General features: G+C 47.1%; 1 protein-coding gene across 1 annotated transcript in view; it reads left to right on the forward strand.

Annotated features, from left to right (window-relative positions):
• The first annotated feature begins 216 nt into the window (after positions 1-216).
• The window catches only part of ctnna1 (catenin (cadherin-associated protein), alpha 1), a 118391-nt gene continuing 99367 nt past the window's right edge, over positions 217-19240 (forward strand). The window contains exons 1-6 of the mRNA XM_036549126.1: positions 217-532; positions 4984-5102; positions 5433-5628; positions 10060-10226; positions 11645-11764; positions 13414-13683. Coding sequence (XP_036405019.1) covers positions 4998-5102; positions 5433-5628; positions 10060-10226; positions 11645-11764; positions 13414-13683 — 858 coding nt within the window. The 5' untranslated portion in view covers positions 217-532; positions 4984-4997. The remainder of the gene's footprint in view (positions 533-4983; positions 5103-5432; positions 5629-10059; positions 10227-11644; positions 11765-13413; positions 13684-19240) is intronic.

Consider the following 19240-nt stretch of genomic DNA (forward strand, 5'->3'; position numbering starts at 1 on the left):
GTCAAATGTAAAGTCTCTTCAGGAATTTCTTGTTATCATTCCGCCTTTTCCCTTTCATGGTATTGCCCCGATTACGAGGGTCTGACACGGTTTCAGCGCTATGTGCCACGCCCAGCAAAACACCTGATCTGTGATGGCTGCGTGGGTGTGGACATTGCATTGTCCAGACACGCCTGTTTATCCGCTGTTCTGGGAAGCGACGGAGCCCCCCCTCTGTTGAAACCCGAAGAAATCAAAGTTCGAGAGCATTTACAAAGTCGCGAAAGGTGTTACAAAACTTCACGTTTCAACTCCAAAAAGTACCTGTGGAGTTCAATCCCAGTTCGTTTCAGCAATTAACCATTTAATGCGTTTCTGTTGAAGTTTTTTTCAGTACGCAGAGGGAGTGAAATCCCGATCTCCATATTTCCTGAGTTGGAACAAGTAGTTCGAGGAGCTGGAGTGAGACAGAGAGGGAGGGATAACGAAAGGAAAACTTTTAGCCACCATTCCTTCATTTTAGAGTTCGTTCATCTTCAGTGAATTGTGTTGGGTAAGTTTTGTTCGCGACAAATTGTAGATTGCTGGCTGGCTATTTTTGTTTTGCTTCTATCAACGTAACGCTAGCTCTTGGCGACAAAAAACTCTTTAACTAGCCAAGTTAGCTTGTTAGCTAGCTCTTGAAACAGTATTTATAAACGGTAACTACTTAGCCGCTTTCGTTAATCCACACTACTTTTTGATTCAGATGATTTATGTCTGGGTGAGTAAAGGCTTCTCTTAAAAATAACTATTTTAGCTAATTTACGTAGCGATGAACCATTTTCGTCGAACTATGTGGCTGGGCTAACTATCTAGCCAGCTACAACTTTGATAGCATTTGTGTTGTGGCGATGGTGAAACTAACTTTTCTTGGATTCTGAAAGCAAGCAACAGTGTGGCCGGCTAAGTTGGCAAATAACGTTGGTATAATGTGTCATCTTTTCTTTATGTGGAAAATATAACTTCAGTTGTTTGTTTTGACCCGTGAATATTACTTTTAACACTCACTGAAAGGCCGTACAAAGGACACGCTAACGTTGATGTTGGTTGCGAATTTTCTGTAACTATTGAAGTTAGCCGGCTACTTAAGCCCACCAAGAAATATAGGAAACATAATACACATGTATTTGGTGACCCTCATTATTAAATAAGAAAATTGCAGACCATGGTAGTGGTTTTTGTAAAATGTACTCTTTTGGAATACTGGGAAGGCGCGACTTCCTGGTCTCAGCATGTAAAGGTGGGATATTTCCGCAAGCGCAGATCCAGGATCAGTTTCAGGGGCCTTTCCCTGGCAAAGCAGATTCTGTATTAGATCGTTTGAGTAATGCTTATCTTTCAGTGAGGGAGATATGATTAACTCCAGGGATCGCCTGACCACTTGCTTTGCCACTCTATATCCGTATTTTAGATCATAAACGTTTGACACAAGTATAGGCCTAAACTCCTTATTTTGGACACGGCATAGCCACATGAAGGATACTCTCGGTGTTTACATTTATTAATAATGTCGGCAGGAGTACCTTTGAAAGTTTTATGTATTTATTTCCCGCAAGCGCCTGCTCTCCCTTTAAGCACGCTTTGTGGGCCTGTGCATGGCCTAAGTGGCTCTCAAACAGACGGCCTCTGCCCGAGGCAGACCATTTCTGTCAATCAGGCGGGACTTCTAACAGCTGCTGAACCCCCAGGGGCTGTCCCCGACACTCACTGCAATGACGCCTTATCAATAAAAGCTGTGCTCGCTGCGTGAACAGTAGATCGAACGCCACGGTAATGGGTCGCTGTGCCCAGCGGCTGGCTGTCTAACCCAAGCCTTTGTCGTTGTAATAACTCCTAAATGTGTGCTACATGTATTATAGACATTTATTTTATGGGGAATATATACCGTGGTCTTCATGGGACTCTATACATGCCTCTTGTCTAAATGGTAACAAAAGTTGTATAACTAAATTTACTGTGTTTATTGTACAATGCTGTATTGCTAGTTGTTACAAAGTATTGAGTGTACAGTCTAAATAGTACTGCACGTAGCAAAGTCAGGTTGATTGCAAAAAATGCATTTTAGTCCAGAAAACATGAGGATCACATTAATAAACAAAATAAAGTAATCTTTAAAACAAAATTTGACAAACCTATTTACTGTGCCTGTCAAGAAATTCAAGGCTACTGGTACATCAGCAACCCTTTTGGGGGGTAGAAATTGTTTTGGGGTTGTTTTGTGATTTGGGGGCCTAGACCCTAAGAAAGGGTGGTGTGAAGTCATAACAGAGCATTTTGGGAAAAAAAAAAACTGGTTCCCTCTGCCAAGAAGCTTAAATTTGAAAGTTGACTTTCCAATATGACAATGATCCAAAGTGTTCAGCCATATCTACAAAAGAATGCTTAACAGAGCCCAGAAAAAAATGCTTTCATGTAATCATCTCAATCTTGAGACCTCAGTCTGCTGTGATTTGAATTCAAGAAAGCTTGTTCACAAACAAAAACCAAAGGCTCTTAAGGACCTAGAGCAATCCTGCCTGGAGGGATGATCAGGAATCCCATTCAGAAGTGCCAGGACCACAGCAAATGCCATAGGAACCATCTTGTCAGTGTCAACCATGCCAGAGGAGGATTAGCAGAGTGGTAATGACAGGGGTGTGAATGAATGTGACCGTAGTGTTTTCCGGAATAGGGTCTGGTATTTATAAACAATATGACTTTTCTCAGTGCAGTGCTCTCAGGATGTAAGTATGACATTCTTGACATTTTTTTTTAATCAATAAAAAATAATTCAGTGTGTACTTTTTTCCCTTCGTACTGTATTTTTGTTCTTTTTTTAAGCCAGGGTATTAATACCTATTGCACTGTGTGTATTTATACAGGAACATTTGAAGACTTACTCCTCAAACATGATAGAACATGCTGCGATGCTGGTTCTTAATCAGTGGTTTTCATCTTTAAGGCATGCCAATGGAACATGGTTTGTTTATGTAACGTCTTAGCAGGCTGGGCTATTCTATTCATATTTTTGGTTAAATGAAGCAATGAAATGCATGGTGGTGACCTGACCAAGAAAGACTGCTTTATAGAGTGTGTAGTACAGCTCTAAACAGGAATCTTCAGTGTCTTGTCACAGAGGTACTGTGATGCAAGGCCATGCAAAAAAGGTAATAACGTGAGGCAGGATAGGTCTCTTTTTAAGGTCTGAAGTATGTTTTCAGAAGAAGTGGATTGTTGCCATGAGTCAGAAACTTGTTCGCAGCGTAGCTGAAACTAGAGGCAGTGGCATTGATTTGCTATTCCTGTCTAATTAACTTGTACACCTGTGGTGATGTTTTTAGATGAGCAGGCAGAAGCACCTCTGGTAGTGACTTAATGTGCCTACCCCGCATAAATCTAAAGCTTAATCTCCTGACATTTCGGCGGTATCTGCTGTACTGTCAAATTGTGGCGGCATCAGTTTGATTAGCTCTTTATTGACCTGCCAGGCTCAGTGTAGGTCTCGTAGCACAACACTTCATAGTCAAACGTCCGGCAGTCAGGCACTGTTTGGGCCAGTGCATTGTTAGCGTTAGCCTAAGGCATGTGGTTATAGGAATTATGTGTGGAGTTGATGTTTTTGGTGCTACTGTAAAGCTGCTAACTGGGGGTGTAATGCTCTCTCCTATTGTCCTGAGTGGTTCTCGATGGTCATGGCCCTTTATTTCTGAGCTTTTACACTAAAAGGTTTGAGTGGGCTGGTTTGTGCTTTTTAGGCTAAGCTCATGCCAGGGTCCCTTTTGTGTGTTAGCTGCAAATGTTTCCAAATGGGAAAAAGGACATGATTTACTGGTCTTTGCACATTATGTCCATCCATTTTCTTTCCCTCAGTCACAGTTGGGACAATAGAGTCGGCAGTTACAAAAGTTAGGTGACAGTGCATACAGGAAAGAGATGGACAAATGGCCACATTTTCTGAATTTCTTTATTATATTCTTGTTTATTATTTATAAGCAGTGTGAGCTACTTTCCTCGTCTTGGATCAATTCTGTCATTCTGTCATCTGAATTAAAACATGACACAAGTGGGCCATGGCGAAAGAGAGAGGGGGTGTCTGACACGAATCCGAAATGGTAGATGGACGTTGGACCTTATACTGGGACTCCATCTCAGCAGGTGTTGCCGTGTAGCCGGCCTGCTACATCAAATATAACACTACACCTCTCAAGCTTAACTAGAAGCCATTATCAGTGATTTGTCTGGAAGGTGGAATGTGTCATGTGATTTTTATCCTGCACTCCCAAAACCGTTCTTGCCAGTAGGCCAGCTTTATTGTGGTGTTAAGTATCTGTCAAGCTTTGCTTTGAGTGTTTGTGAAGATGCCTGGACAGCGAGGAGAAGCTTAGGTGTTAAACAGCATTTATAATGGTGTTAAATAGCCTTGCTTTCCAGCTTTCCAGCTGGTGGCTATACATCTGGTGACAGCCGTGTGCTATAAGAACGCATGGGCCACCCCTAATTGCATGAAACGGCATTGCCTGCAACCCGTAGCCCCATGTCCCTTACGATGAGATTGACCGGGTGAATTGCCTTGCATTTCTTTTGCTTACATTATCTCAGATTAAAGCCTGACACGCAAAATAACTTTCAGCCAGTCATGCCTTTCTGTTAACAGCCTTTTATGCTACACTTCACCCCATATATCACAGCTTTGGAGTGGATAGACTTGCAATCCCTGCTGTCCCTTTTAGTGCCAGCGCTGGAGCAAAGTACAGAATAGAAAAGCCTTCAAACTGAGAGACTTTAAAATGTGTAAAAATAGTGAATTTTGGATTTAATGATAGAGCTCTGGCAGAATATCTTGACAGTTCTCAGTATGGAGAGATGACTGGGTCTTTTTTGACATTCATCAAGGCAGCGGGGGCTTTCTTGTTTGTGTCTTGTGAACATGCATTTCCCGCTGCTGTGAAGCTGTTTGGTGAGAATTTTGTCCGCCCTCCTCAGATCTGGTGGGAAGAATGACGAGCATCAACACACCCAACATCAACTTCAAATGGGACCCCAAGAGCCTGGAGATCCGCACGCTGGCGGTGGAGAGGCTGCTGGAGCCCCTGGTCACCCAGGTAAGAGTCCCGCCCTCGCCCAGAGCAAACCTGGGACACATCTCGCTCCCTGAGGGACAGTGGTGTGTTTGTAACAGTAAAGCTTCTATTTGCGTTTTCAGAATGATGCGTTTTGATGCAGGATTATGCAAAAGGGAGAATGCCAGAAGCAAAACTGAGCTAAAATTGGCCCCCACTGGCCCCACTTAAACTTCTCCCCGTGTGCTGTCCCAGATTCTGGTTGCGATGCTTGGCAGTTTTTACCCTGTAAGTGTGGCTCTTAAGTGGCCCCATGGGGTCTGGTCTGTTTTCTGCATTGAACGAGAGCCTGGGGTCTGTGTGTCCCTCCAGGTTACGACCCTTGTGAACTCCAGCAACAAGGGGCCGTCCAATAAGAAAAAGGGACGCTCCAAGAAGGCCCACGTGCTGGCTGCTTCCGTGGAAACGGCCACCCAGAACTTCCTGGAGAAGGGCGACAACATCGCCAAGGAGAGCCAGTTCCTGAAGGAGGAACTCACTGCCGCTGTGGAGGATGTGCGCAAGCAAGGTAAAGGCTGACTGTAGCTACACAGGAGGGTAACTCACACAGCCAAGGGAAGTTCTACAGCTGCTGCACAGGGCCAAAAAAACAGTACGATTCAGGCTGCTTTCAATTGAAAATCTCCTTCCATGTAGATAAGTGGGTAAGTCACTAGTGTTACATTGTCTAAGTCCAGTATGGGTAGTGTATTGTGTACTCACTTTAGTTTAACTGTTTGCTGGTGTGTAGTTCCCTGGAGTGTATCCACACGAGGTCTTACTTTATGTTTGATTTGATTGTAGAATTATTGTTTGCTTAGGCTTCGGATAAATACTTCACTTGCACGGATGCTCTAGCGTAAGCCAGTGTCTTAAGCCATGTAGATTGAAAATGTTCTTTTTTTTCCCCCCTGCAAATTTTGCAGTAGGAAGGGCTATTTGTGTTGCCGTTTATATAAGCAGCAGAAACCGACTGCGGTTCAAGTGTTGAACCCCCCCCCCGGGACCAGCTGCGGTGCCTTCCCCTTTCTGTCCTCCGCACGCCGGGAGAGGGGGAGGCAGGTTAATAGAGGAGTTTGACTCTGTCGCCATCTCCGCTGCTCTCCTCGAGTTTGTTTGCCCGCTATTCCGCCGGGGTTTCTCTAGCCCGCGCGGCCCGCTCCGACATGTGTGGGCTGCTAGCCCTGCAGGTAAACGCAGAGTGCCGGGATGCTTATCCAGCTGTGCTGTCCTCCTCTTTGTGGGGGCTAAGAGGATTTGCATGGTATTCACAATAAGTTGTTGTCTATTGGATGCTAATCCAAGCTATATGTGTTTGCACCGCGGGGCCAAAGAAGGATTGTCACGCTTGTTACAGAACAGCCTACAGCAACTCTGTCAGCCGGGCCTACTGTACAGTCAGGGTATTTCCATTAAACATGATTGCCAGGGAAATAACACTCAAATCCAGGAGTGCTGAACTCCGCACATCCCCTGGTATCCCGGCGGCAGGCGAAATGGATTAGGCGCTGATCTTTTTTCACCCGCTATATCCACCTGTCAGGAGAGATGATAGCGGCCGAGACGCTCTGTAAGTGATTTCACATTTAATGCGGCGCCTCGCCCGCGGTCTGAAGGAGCGGTCGGACACTAAAACAAATGAAACAGCAGTAAAATCAAATTGGCCGTGGTTAGTGACGTCACCGCGAGCTGCCTGCAGAAGCCACCCCCAGCTCCGCGTTTCCTGAGAAGAACCCCCCCCGCCCCGTGATACATGCAGAATGTTGCTGGAGCGTGACATCGTTCAGCAGGTTATCGTCACCAGCTCGAACTCGCATCTTCATCAGTGTCAGGGTGGGCGCGGCAGCCCCCCCCCCACCCCAGCCCCCGCTGTGCCACAGCCCTGTTTAGGGCATGAAGCGCTCGCCCGGAGCTGGCCAGCAGACTGCTCACCACCCAGGAATGTCCGTTTGATTCTGGCATGCCTTCATCGCTGTGGAATTCAAAGCCCGTTGTTAGCCGGTGCCCGGACTGTCAGCTATGCGGTGGCCACTCAGCCAAGCGTAGTCGGGCTGATAATGCGCCCATTGAGTGTAACTAAATCTCTCCCAGATTGAAAAAGCATTTCCCCACCCAGCTGTGCTATACCAGCTGCTGTGGAAGGGCAAAAAAAAAAAAAGAGCACAGAAATTAATCACAGCGTAACACGCATTCTGGGCTGTTCAAGGCAGCCCCTCCCACTCGATCAAGTTTTTACTAGAGTGTAGGTTTAGGAGATTTCCATAAAACTATCCTTTAAAGTGCTTCATAGAATTTAGATTACGGGGCAGTTTTTTGTCACCGTTTCACAGTTTATATCCGTCTGTCGGATCCTGACTTGTCCCCGCTGTCCCCTGCGTGAGCGCTGAGTCCGTTTTAGCCGCCGCTGCGTCTGCAGAGGGGTTTAATAGGCTCCTAGGCTGAATCCTCCTGCCGCTCGCCTCACCTCTCCTCCCGCCTGTGTGCTGTGCATTTTAAGCGCCGCCTTGCAGAGCCGGGGCTACTTTTGAGGTGATGGATGGGAGTTTATTAGAGGCGCGCTGATCACTATCTGTCCCGGCGAAAATGCTCTTATTGATTGCGGGCGATGGTCTCTGGCGGCGGAGACTTTGGGGGAAGGCCGTATCCATCCTGCAGATCTGTCCCCCCCCCCCGTTTCAGCCCCGTTTTATTGATGGCGAAGCTTCGCGTTCAAGGGCTGAAAAAGGTAGCGTTGCATTGACACTTGTGTTTGTGTGAGCCTGGAGTCAGTCTTAATGGAGGCTGTGGGAAGGGCTGCTCTATTTTTACACGTCAAAGAGAAACTGCCAAGCCTGTCGGTCAGGATGAGGTCACCCACAATGGGTTAAGTCCTAAACCGCGAATGAGGCAAAGATCGCTTTTTTTACTTCCGCCGCTGGTTAGCGGAGCGGAGGTTTTTGCGATTGTTTCTCTGGCTGTGAATAGGGGAACCTGTGAACTGTGTGACTCGACTGTGGAATAAGGACTACGCAGCTGAATATGTGGGCCGCTCCAGCAGCTCGGGGAAGAGGAGGAGGAGGAGGTATGCACTCTGGAGTGCACACGCACCACTGAGGAATAGCCTGAAACGCAGCTGCATGAGTATCCAGCATTGCCATAGCAACATGCTAACGTTCAGTTTGCGTTCCCCTCGCACAGGAGTGGGTGTAGTGTAGCCAGCTCCCAACATACTGATATATACCCAGACAAGTAGGTGTGGTTTTGTTTCCAGCAATATTGGTACCCCTTGGGCTCTGTTCAGTATTGTTCTTATTACGAATACACTTGTGTTCTGTTGTGGAAGTCGCTGTGGATAAGCACATCAGCTAAATGAATGTAATGTAATATATTCTCATGATCAGTGTTAAACCACAGAGAAAACTCACCCTTTAATGAAGCATGGCTTAAAAATCACATCGTATCGACAGAGGACCTTTAGGTCTTTACGGGTGCTTGTGAGTGCACCTTTTTTGCCCTTGTATTGAGTGCGCTGAAGTCCTAAATGGCAATATATTTCAGTCAGAGATTGATTCTTAAACTTAATAGTCACTCCCATTTATTTGTTTCCTCAAGTCTTAAATGCTACACTCAGTGCTGACTGATTTGCTGAATACGGCCAGTGACCTTCCAGCGAATGTGCGAGTGACGTAATGCTCTGTTTACCGGCTGCTTTGCGCACAGGAGTCTGAGATCTCAATGTGCAATTGTGGTCTAGACCGTGCATTATCCGTATTAAAAGCATGCAAGAATAGATAGCAAGGCTATTATTGATACCCCTGTCGGAAAATATTTATCACAGTTCAAATCTTTGTGTGTGTTTAGTGCTGAAGTCTCAGATTTTTAATTTAATGCCTTCAGCTCCTCTTGCCCGGCGAAATGCTTGTTTTGCATGGTTTAAAGTTAGCACTCGCATCCCAGAAAGCTTTGCTACTAAAGGTGACAAGAAGGACATCACAACATGTTGTCTGTGCGCTGTTTTAAAGAGAATAATGCGTTCTACGGTAACACGGTGCCAGGCGTCTAATTGGGTGGATTTGTTAGGCTGAGCAGCTCCGGAGCTGAGAGAGTCTTTGTTATGGCAAGGGGTGTCACCCCTTTTTAGAGGGTCACCTTTGTGTGAGAGCGCGTGTCAGAGGTCTCGTCTCGTCTGCGAAGTGAAGCGGGCAGCGCGGTGCGCCCGGGGCCGCCCTCCCCTCTCCAGACCCGTCACATCTTTAATAAAGACTCTTCCGCCGCAATTAACCGGCAGGCCCTCGCTCCCCGACAGCTGCAGTCAGAGACCGGCGTCTGAGACCCGCTCGCCAGATAACGACGAGACGTCAGAGTCAGGGGGCCCTTATGAAGCGCCGGCGGAGTTCAGAGCCCTGGAATTAACGGCAGCGCCTCGGGTTTGAATATGACAGCTCGCCGTGGCGTGTGCCCCGCGGTAGCGCTATTTACGGCACTCGGGCATTGTCCTTCGGCTCCCAGACCGGCACGGCCAACGTTTGCCGCTCATGCGTCAGCTCAAAACCAGTTTGACCCTGATGGCGAAATTCCTCTGCGGTGCTCTGCGATTGTGCATTTTAAGCTCTGATTGTTTTCCCTTAAACTGTGCGCCTCTGCCTAAACGTTGCAGCGTTCCAAAGAAAGGTTTGAGACTGTAAACCCCCTACAACAGACCAGTTAGCACAAATGTCTGTGGATCCGCACATCCGCTGATAATCCCTTTTGTAAAAAGAGTCGTGCCGTGTAAACATCAGACAAGTTAGACTGGAACTGGGTAATGCAGTCAGTACTCTCATTTCCCTGAGTGAAGCGATTTGCAAGAGGGAGGATATTGCTTTTGTTTCATCTGACAGATCCCGTCCTCGTGGTTTGGCATGTGTAAAGGATGAGGAGCAAGCAGCCAGATCGAGCGAGTCTTACCGTTTTCCTGTTGTTGTTGTCGTCTGCCACGCAGGAGAGTCCATGAAGACGGCCTCGGGGGAGTTTGCGGAAGACCCCTGCTCGTCGGTGAAGAGGGGCAACATGGTGCGCGCCGCCCGCGCCCTGCTGTCCGCCGTCACTCACCTGCTGGTGCTGGCCGACATGGCCGACGTCTACAAGCTGCTGATGCAGCTCAAGCTGGTGAGAGAGAGAGAGAGAGAGAGAGAGAAAAGAAGGCGTGCGCCCACCCCCCGCGGCCCCCCCCCGGGGCGGCACGCCGACACCTTCCCTTCCGTCCCCGGGGGGGGACGAGACGTCTGCTGAGACGCTGCGTCTCTCAGCCTGGCTCACTGCGCGCGTTTGGCACCTGTCACACTTGCCAACGCCCCGGGGTTTGCTGGGGAACCCGGCTCAATATCGGGGTTCCTCCAGCTGTTCCTCACAGCCCACCCGGCTCAATATCGGGGTTCCTCCAGCTGTTCCTCACAGCCCACCCGGCTCAATATCGGGGTTCCTCCAGCTGTTCCTCACAGCCCACCCGGCTCAATATCGGGGTCCCTCCAGCTGTTCCTCACAGCCCAGAGACCCCCAAATGCATCATTTGATGCATACGTATAGATCTATATGTGTATAATGTATCAGTCAAAAGTTTGGACACATTTTACTTTATTTTTACCAATATCCACATTTTAGAGTAATAATAAAGCCATCAAAACTATGGAATAAGCTGTGCAGTGACCAGAAAGTTTGGATTTGTTCATAACGCATAACATTTTATGTCTTCAGAAACTAATTTCAAGCATTTAGGCATTACTTCAGATAAAAAATGTCTGAATGCATATTTCCCGTTATCTTAATCAGGTGTGTCCAAACTTGTGACTGTTACTGTATATTTATGAGATGCAGTCTGAGTTTTTCGGTGTATCATTCATTTTCTCTCCCTTGCCGCCGCGCCCTCACCCAGGCGTGTCACTGACGTCTGGTGGAATTGACATATTTTGCTTTTCAATTTTCCTTCCAGCATGAGAGCAGATTTGGCCTCCTAATTTGCATCACAGCTTCCGAGACGTGGATTTGTGTCCCTGGCATTTCAGTCATTAAAACCTCGAGGTTTTTTACGGTTCAGTTTCTGAGTGGGTGAGCGTCTGATGAATATCTAACTTTGGACTCACCCTGGCATCAATTTCTTTAATTGGTGTATTGATTAATTTGGTAGCGCGTGTGTGCTTGTTAACTTGTGTAATTTATTTGTATCCCGGGCACATTTCGCAAAGCAGCAGAGTGTTCGTACGGACAAATCGGCTGCTCCCCCCCACTTTCACCTCTCTTTTACAGATTGGGAACTGCCTTCTTCGCCATTCCCCATCCCTTTGTAATGGCTGTATTTTTCTTCCTTTTTTCAATATCTATATTACGTTTAATACCCGTATGACAGACCTCCAGCACTGAGCAATGAGTTAAATGACTTTCGATAGTGTTTGTTCATCCAGAATGTACAAACCACTGTCAGTGTAATACTGTTTGGGGTTATGTTTGCTGGGGGACTGATCAGGACCACTGTAATATTGTGGGATGTTATCTGATTTTTTTCCGGTAGTAACTCCCTTTATATTTCACAGGTGGAGGAGAACCTGGTGAAAGTCCGCAACGCAGGCACCGAGCAGGACCTGGGCATCCAGTACAAGGCTCTGAAGCCAGAGGTGGACAAGCTGAACCTGATGGCAGCCAAGAGACAGCAGGTACGACACGCTTCAGAGCGCCAGAACATTACATTTGGGTCACAGCTAGTGAAGTGAACTCCTAGTAGTTTAATACGTGAATATTCCGTGGCCCCCAAGATGGAACAATACTGGAATACCAGATCTCAAGAAGAGGCTTAAACAAAACCCCTGCAGGAGTCAGCCGCCCCCTGCTTCAGTAGCCGTGAGACGCTGTCTGCATAGGAAAGAGTCATCACTCCGAGAGAGAGGGAGAGAGGGGGAGAGAGAGGGGGAGAGAGGGCGGGGGGGAGCCTGGCGCTTTGGCCACGGCATTGCCCAGGCGCTTAGCTGTGTCAGCCAGTCGGAGAACGACCTTGACACCGGGCTGAGGCCGCAGTCCCAGAACGGGGCGTGACATTTGGGCTCGGGGCGCGCGGGTCTCCTTCGCTGTAGACAAAACGGCGTCGCGTGCAGTTTGTGACATGGATTCCCCGTGCCCTAATCGATTAATAAATTGCGCGTCACCAGGTCAGTTGTTGAGATAAATTACGCCGGACACCGACAGGCCAGTCGATAGTTATGGCTGATAAGACATGAGAAATCACAACTATCGAGCGGGGTTGTGTTTATTCATTAGAAAGAGATATGACATTTAATTTCTCTCTTTTAGGTTAATTGTAATTCTTCAGGGAAAAAAAAGTCAGTTATTCCCCTGCAGTATGGTTTTCTGACACCTCTCTGATCGCTAAAATGCACGGGAATGTGTGTGGTTACAGTTTGATGCAAGTGGACACTGTTTGTCACCAACCCGATAGTTATGCTTTCAAGAGCTGAATTACAGATGAATCTTTATGAGATGAATAACTGCAAGCCATGGTAAGAAAGTAAGAAGAGAAAGAAATAAAATGTTTACCCATTTGTAATGTGAAAGGGATTTGCTTGGTAGGATAAAGAGCATAGAGCCAAGTATTCCAGAGCACTAACAATTCAGGACCATTTTGCAATCCTCTTGGAGTCAGTTTAATTTTCTTACAAGTTGAACAACCATACTGCATTTTTTTCAGTGGATCCATAGCATCTCTGAGGAACCTTTTCTTAAAAGGTTGACCTCTTATCTCCGTACTCATGGGCACTTCCCTAAACGTGGAAAACATTTGCACAGATTACCAAGGTAATTGCATTTCGGTTCCCTCCATGAGTCTGGTATAAGACGAAGTCAGGATCATTCGGTTTTTAAACTTGACCGTAAGCCCTAAACTGACAATAAGTCTTGTCAAAATATCAGCAGTGTAATTAACAACATAATAAATAATTCTTTGAGAAAGCGCCTTTGACTTTCACTCGCGGAGCGAATCGATGTTTTCTCTTTTGTGTAAACAGTCTGCTGGTGTTTGTCTCGGTTCCATTAATTCTGGAACTCCAGCTCAAAGTCTCTGCCGTCTGCAGTCTCTGTTCCCTTTGACGTTTTCGGGACGTTAGGTAATTGAATGCCTTTGAGGTGTCAGCCCTGAGAGATAAAGCCCGTTTAATATACCCTCACGTTTTACCCTGGGCCGTAGATCCCCCTGCACCAGCCCGGGAAGGGCCCCTGTTTCCCCGGTGCCGACAGCTGTTTTTAATTGCCTCTCTGTACGTCTCGCGTGCGCTGGTATTGAACGCCGGTATCTCCCACCGCTGCGTCTTCGCAGGAGCTGAAAGACGTCCACCACAAGGACCAGATGGCGGCGGCGCGCGGCGTGCTGCAGAGGAACGTGCCCATGCTGTACAAGGCGTCGCACGCCTGCCTGCAGCACCCGGACGTGGCGGCCTACAAGGCCAACCGCGACCTCATCTACAAGCAGCTGCAGCACGCCGTGTCGGGCATCTCCAACGCCGCCCAGGCCACCGCCTCCGAGGACTCGGCCCTTGCCCAGCCGCCGGGCGGCGGCGAGCTCGCCTACGCGCTCAACAACTTCGACGTAAGTACATTGCACTACATTACATTGCGTCATTTAGTCTTACCCAGAGCGACTTCCAAATAAGTGCATCACTGTGCTAAGAGTAGTTATTGAGAAATATTGCAAGAGGTGAGTAGGATACTGAGTTAAGTGCTAAACTAGTGTAGAGGTTTTCTTAAATAAAAATAGGGATAGAGGGAGAGAGAGAGAGAGAGAGGAAGGTAGACTAGAGATACAGCTTGAAAAGTAGCTTGAAAAGTAAGTAATTTGCGAGCTGCTTCTTGGTGGGGGGAGGTCAGAGTGACTCGCCGCCATTGCCGCAGGGTCCACTCAGCGGCTCCATTCTCACTGTCTGAGGATGGTCTTGCCACAGCCAGATCCATCGCGTGGTGTTAATTGAGTCATGTCTTTCAGCTCAGCTATTACAAAGTGGGTTAGGGCACTTTCTGTGGCCAGTGCCGAAATGTGATGCTATGGGCCATTTGAAAAGTTCACATCTAATCTTCTGTCAAAAACATTGAGAATGCATCACAGTAAAAAAAAAAAATGCAAATTGTTTTGGCAAGTTGAGAATAGCTGCTGGTGTCAATATTGATTTATTCTTAATTAGTGGAACTAATAGGTAGACCTTTAATTAGCCTATGCAAATAACAGCCACTTCTCCTTGTGTGCATTCATCAAATATTAATATTTCATATAAATGGTGGTTATTTTTCACTGTGGAAGTGAATGCGTCAGGAAGCATTTATTTGCAATGGAGAATTCTTCCGCAGGGAAAAGTGGCATAGCTTCTCTGCAATTTTGGCTTCCTTTTGATTGTACATTTAGGATCTCAGCATGGTCTTCGTGCAGCTTGATGAAAAGGAGGTTTGTTTTCATAGTTGCAGCTGATGCTCAGAAATATATTGTTGCACAGAGCAGTGATTTTTGCTACCAGGAGGCCTTGCTGTTCTGTGGTTTGAAAATGTATTCAAAGGAGGAAGCCCCCCCCCCCCCCCCCCCCCCCATCCTCGCTGTCACAGTTTCTCATTGCGGCATATAGCTCTAGTTTGTGGTCCTCTGTAAAAGCTGGCCACATGCATTCAAGTGACGCTCCACGGTTTGGTAAACTGCACTGTAAGAATTTAGGTTTCAGTTGAAAAGGGGGCACCGTAAGGGTAAAGTAGCGTTATTGTAAAGTGTTAAACCTCAGAACGCAGAAGGGTGGTGGGTGAAGTTCCAGTCGCGCAATGAGCGTTACCCGCCGCACGTGCCGCGTATCAATGTGCATATCAGATCCTCTCATGCCGCCCCAATCAATGCTGTACTTCCCTGAGTGCGGGCCTGGTGTGATTCAGCCAGTAGGAGGTATGTGTGCCCTTTGGAGCGCCGGAGCTCTCAGCGCAGAGACCGTCGGTGATGAATACTAATTACGTGAACGATAGCTCGTGGAACGTGTTATTAAGCAATAACACCTGGCTACGAGTCTGCGGTGTGGCGGAATGGAGGGCCTCATACTCTGTTGCTGCGCCCCTCCCACCACCACCCCTCCCGTGACCTGATAACCTCTGAGTTTCACATGCAGGGGCGCGTGGATGTACATATAGATCATGCGGATTCTCAGAGCTTTATGCCCGAGGTCTTGTTGTGAATCTCTCACACCTCACCTCCTTCACACTATAATTATCGGATGACTCCAGAACAGGCTAATACGCCGCATGCAACCGGTCATTCGGCGTATTGGCCTATACCCTCATCTAGCTTGTTAATAGCTATCGAACACAATAAAAAACAAAGAATGAAGTTTTATGCCATGAGCTTGCACGGGACCCTGCCAAAGATGGGATTTTGATATGTGTGTCTGAGCCACACCAAGGTTAAGGTAATGAGCCTCTGCCATGCACTGCAGTGCTAATGGCTACGGTGCTGCAAAGGGCTCCACTTCAGAACACACAGATAAACCATCGGGCAAGTCAGCTGACCCTTGATGCCTTGGCCCAAGGATGGGAGATGGAGAAGGGGGGAGGGGCTGTGTATACATACTTCCATGTGTTTGTGAGAGCCAGAGAAGGTGGGAAGTCCAAGCCAACAACCAAAAGCATTTTCTCTGAAACAGACAGGGGCATCTGTTTACTAGCGGTGTGTGTGTATGTGTTGGGGAGGATAGGGGAAAAGGTGAACAATGTGTTCACAAATTCAGTGGGAGTGTAGTTGACCCTGTTTTGGGAGAAGAAAACGCTAGTAAAAGCTCAATGCAATATTTATTCCATAGTAGCTTTGAATTTGGATAAATATTTTCGGCAGAGGGTAGGGGCTGTGTGTGTGTGTGTGTGTGTGTGTGTGTGTTAGGTACACTGAGAGGGCCTGGGAGAGGTTTCTGCAGCATTATATTTTTCAGTTTTCTCTGCAAGCGCTCGTATAACTCCACTCACAGAAGGGGTGTGACGAGACACCATTCCAGTCATATTAAGTTTGAACAGTCTAAGCAGTTTCCAGACAAAAAAAAGTCTGGAAAGCAAACTTGGTTATAGGGAGCGTAAATTCAATTTAATTTAAAAGTATTGTACTCTCTGTTCGAATTCTAGTTCAGCATAAATGAAGAAATTGCCCTACGTCTACCTGCTGTGTGCTGTGTCGCAGATAACCACCAGCACCTACAGGGTCAAAATCCAGAATGTATTTACAAAATGCCAACTGCATACAAACCTTCAATGAAGTTACATTGGCAGTTGTGTAGAGCCCTGGTGCAGCTTGGGTCACGTCAGCTGCACGCAGTGGTAGGAGGCCTCTCAGGATCGAAACAGCCGTAGCAGCTGGCTGCTGAGATGCTCTGAGTCGAGACAGACTCATACAAGTCTGTGACTGAGTCAGTCCGGTAAGTTGTCATTCTGCTGAGTCGGTAGGGAGAAAATGAGGAACGCCTCACCTTAAACTGAGGGGATGATTCAGAGTCTTAAGCTCAGGTGAGGCAGCACAGGAGAAATGAGAAGGGAGAAGAGCGCACCAGGCCCAATGCACTAACCTAACCGCCGATGCCTGCCTAACCGCTCTGTCTGACACAATAAAACGCAGAGTTATGTCACTTCCCCCCACCCCCCCTGAAAAAGGACACCGTGAACTGTGAAGGCCCATGAAGTTTGAGCAGACTGCCGAAGGCTAGACCCACTCCGCGCTGCTCTTTTTAGAAGTAGAGCAGTCAGTCGATGCTCTCCAGGCAGTCCCAAACAGCCAAGCATGAAGAGGCTTATTGCAGCACCTACAGGTGGGAATAACCCTCTAACCCCCACTCAGAGACTTATGTGCTCAGAGCACTGTTATGAGCTCAGGCCAGGGCTAGCTGACCTGCTACAACATGAACACTTATCTGTTGCATTACCCACAACCACATACATAGCAGACAGTGTCACGCTAGTTACTGTACAGATTTAGAGGGGCTGGCTGTTTCTTGTCTACAGTCCACAGCTGAGTCGGACATAAGACTCGTGTTACTTCTGCCCACCTGTGAGGGTTTGCTGTGATCAGATGGCACCATGCTCTTTTTCTCCCTGTCAGGTGTATCTCCTCAGTTTCCAGCTCTGATGCTAATAGAAGCAACGTGACTCCACAGCTCACACACGAGAAGCTCAGCACCAGTAATACTAGCAGGGCAAGATTAGTATGACCATCAAAATTGCTCCAAAACTTGAACAAAGCAGGCTGGCCCGGTTCCAGCTCCAAACAAGGGATGCTTTTTTAAAATGTATTTTGATTTGGTGTAACATTAATGAGTACACATTTTATTGTATACTAGCCAAAAGGCGTTTCCTCATGAATAGACCAGGTATAGAGATTTTATTTACTGGGGTTTTGGAACACTCATCTAAATAGTCAGGAACATCAGACAGTGCTGTCAGTACTTAATCATAAATATGCAGTTCTGTTAATAGACTGAGGTAAGTGTGGGTGTTTCGCTTGATTGCGTTATTTAGGACTAAGGAGCCATGCCCAAGCTGGGCGACCCACAGGGAGGGAGCTCTCCCCGCAGTATAGCGCCCCCTAAACCGGACGGCTGACCGCCACGGGGCCCATAACCCGAGCCCGTCTCTCTCAATGCACAGTACCAAGCAGGGAGGCCTGACTGCGCGGTAGGTTGAGCCTGCAACCCTTCAGGTTGAAAGCAGACTCTCCGACACTAGGCCACCGCGCTCCGTTCCATTGTTACTTACAGTAACCTTTTCATCTTGACTGATTGCTCCGTCTCGGGGACTGCGCTGCTGAAAATAGTTGGTGAGGCTGTTCGCCGTCCCTCCGTGCTCATGACAAGAATCTCTGCGTGAATTTCAAGGTCTGGCAGGATAATCTCACAAGAGATAAAGACCTGTATCTGAACCTTGTCTTTTTGCTCTTTTATTGAGGTGGTCGGTATTGCGGGGAGAGGTGTTCTTCGAATATACTGAGGAAGAAGTTCATGCTTTATTCGTTGTTTCTCTGAAAACCATCATACTGGAGTTCTCATGACCCTCCCCATCTTTTTTTTTTTTTTTTCCTTTGTGACTTTTTCCAAGTTTTTGAAACGTCAACCCCCTAACATTGGGAGCATGCCATTTCATAAAACAATATAATCTGTGTTTGGATCTCTGACACTAAATTTAATTTGAAGCTAATATAGCACTCCCAGTTCCACTGGGTTCCTGTAGGGGTAGCTCTTGAGACATCTTTCACAAGCAATTTTTCAACAAGAATAAGAATCCATTAAAAGTGTGGAAAGGATATGAGGAGTGCTTTGGGAAGTCTGAAATGGAGAGTAGATGCATCATTTTTGGCTGAACATCATTTTTGGCTGCTACTCGTTGCCAGCAGTGGTCTCCACTGTTGCTGTATTTAAGGCCTGAACTATAACATGTATTTAATGACCTTGTATATACTGAGTAAACGTGCTTGTAGTGTACAGTGGAAAAAAAACAATAATAATAATAATGGCAACTACTTATTCCTGGATCTCCTTAGTTTTCATTTGGTAAGCAGCCGATCCATCTAAAATATGGATCCGGTCTAGAGATTCGGGACAGTTTGTCGATTTAGTTGGAGCTGGAACGCTCTTTCTCAGGATCTCTCAGATGAAATCAGGTTTTTATCAGCCGGCAGAGCTACAAGTGGGAGCGGTCTAGCCTTAGCAGGATGAGGAAAGCAAGTAATCATGAAGTCATCTCTCTGAAGCAGAAGAGATTTGTTTTTAATCCTTGCAGGGCTTTCGAGCTGCACGCTCCGGCCCAGGAGAACAGGGCTGCCGTACCTCTGTGTGTTTTTACTGGTAATGGCCTCTGAAAGTTAGAAGGTAAATGGATGCATGAGGAAAGCAGAGGTCTTGCACTCTGAGTACAGAGGAAGATGCCATCTGTTTTAAAACGAGCAGAGGAAAAAAAAAATGACATGTTGTACCTCAGCTCATCAGAATGCGCTGTGTGGCTGTTCCCGGGGACCAGGCAGAAATGTCATCTTACACACACACACACACACACACACACGCTCTCACACTCACTACCCAGACACCACACACAAGCACGCACACACACCGAGAGAGGAGGAGGCGGCAACACACTCACACACTCACGCACACACA

This window comes from Megalops cyprinoides, chromosome 16, assembly GCF_013368585.1.
Source record: "Megalops cyprinoides isolate fMegCyp1 chromosome 16, fMegCyp1.pri, whole genome shotgun sequence".
NCBI lineage: Eukaryota > Metazoa > Chordata > Actinopteri > Elopiformes > Megalopidae > Megalops > Megalops cyprinoides.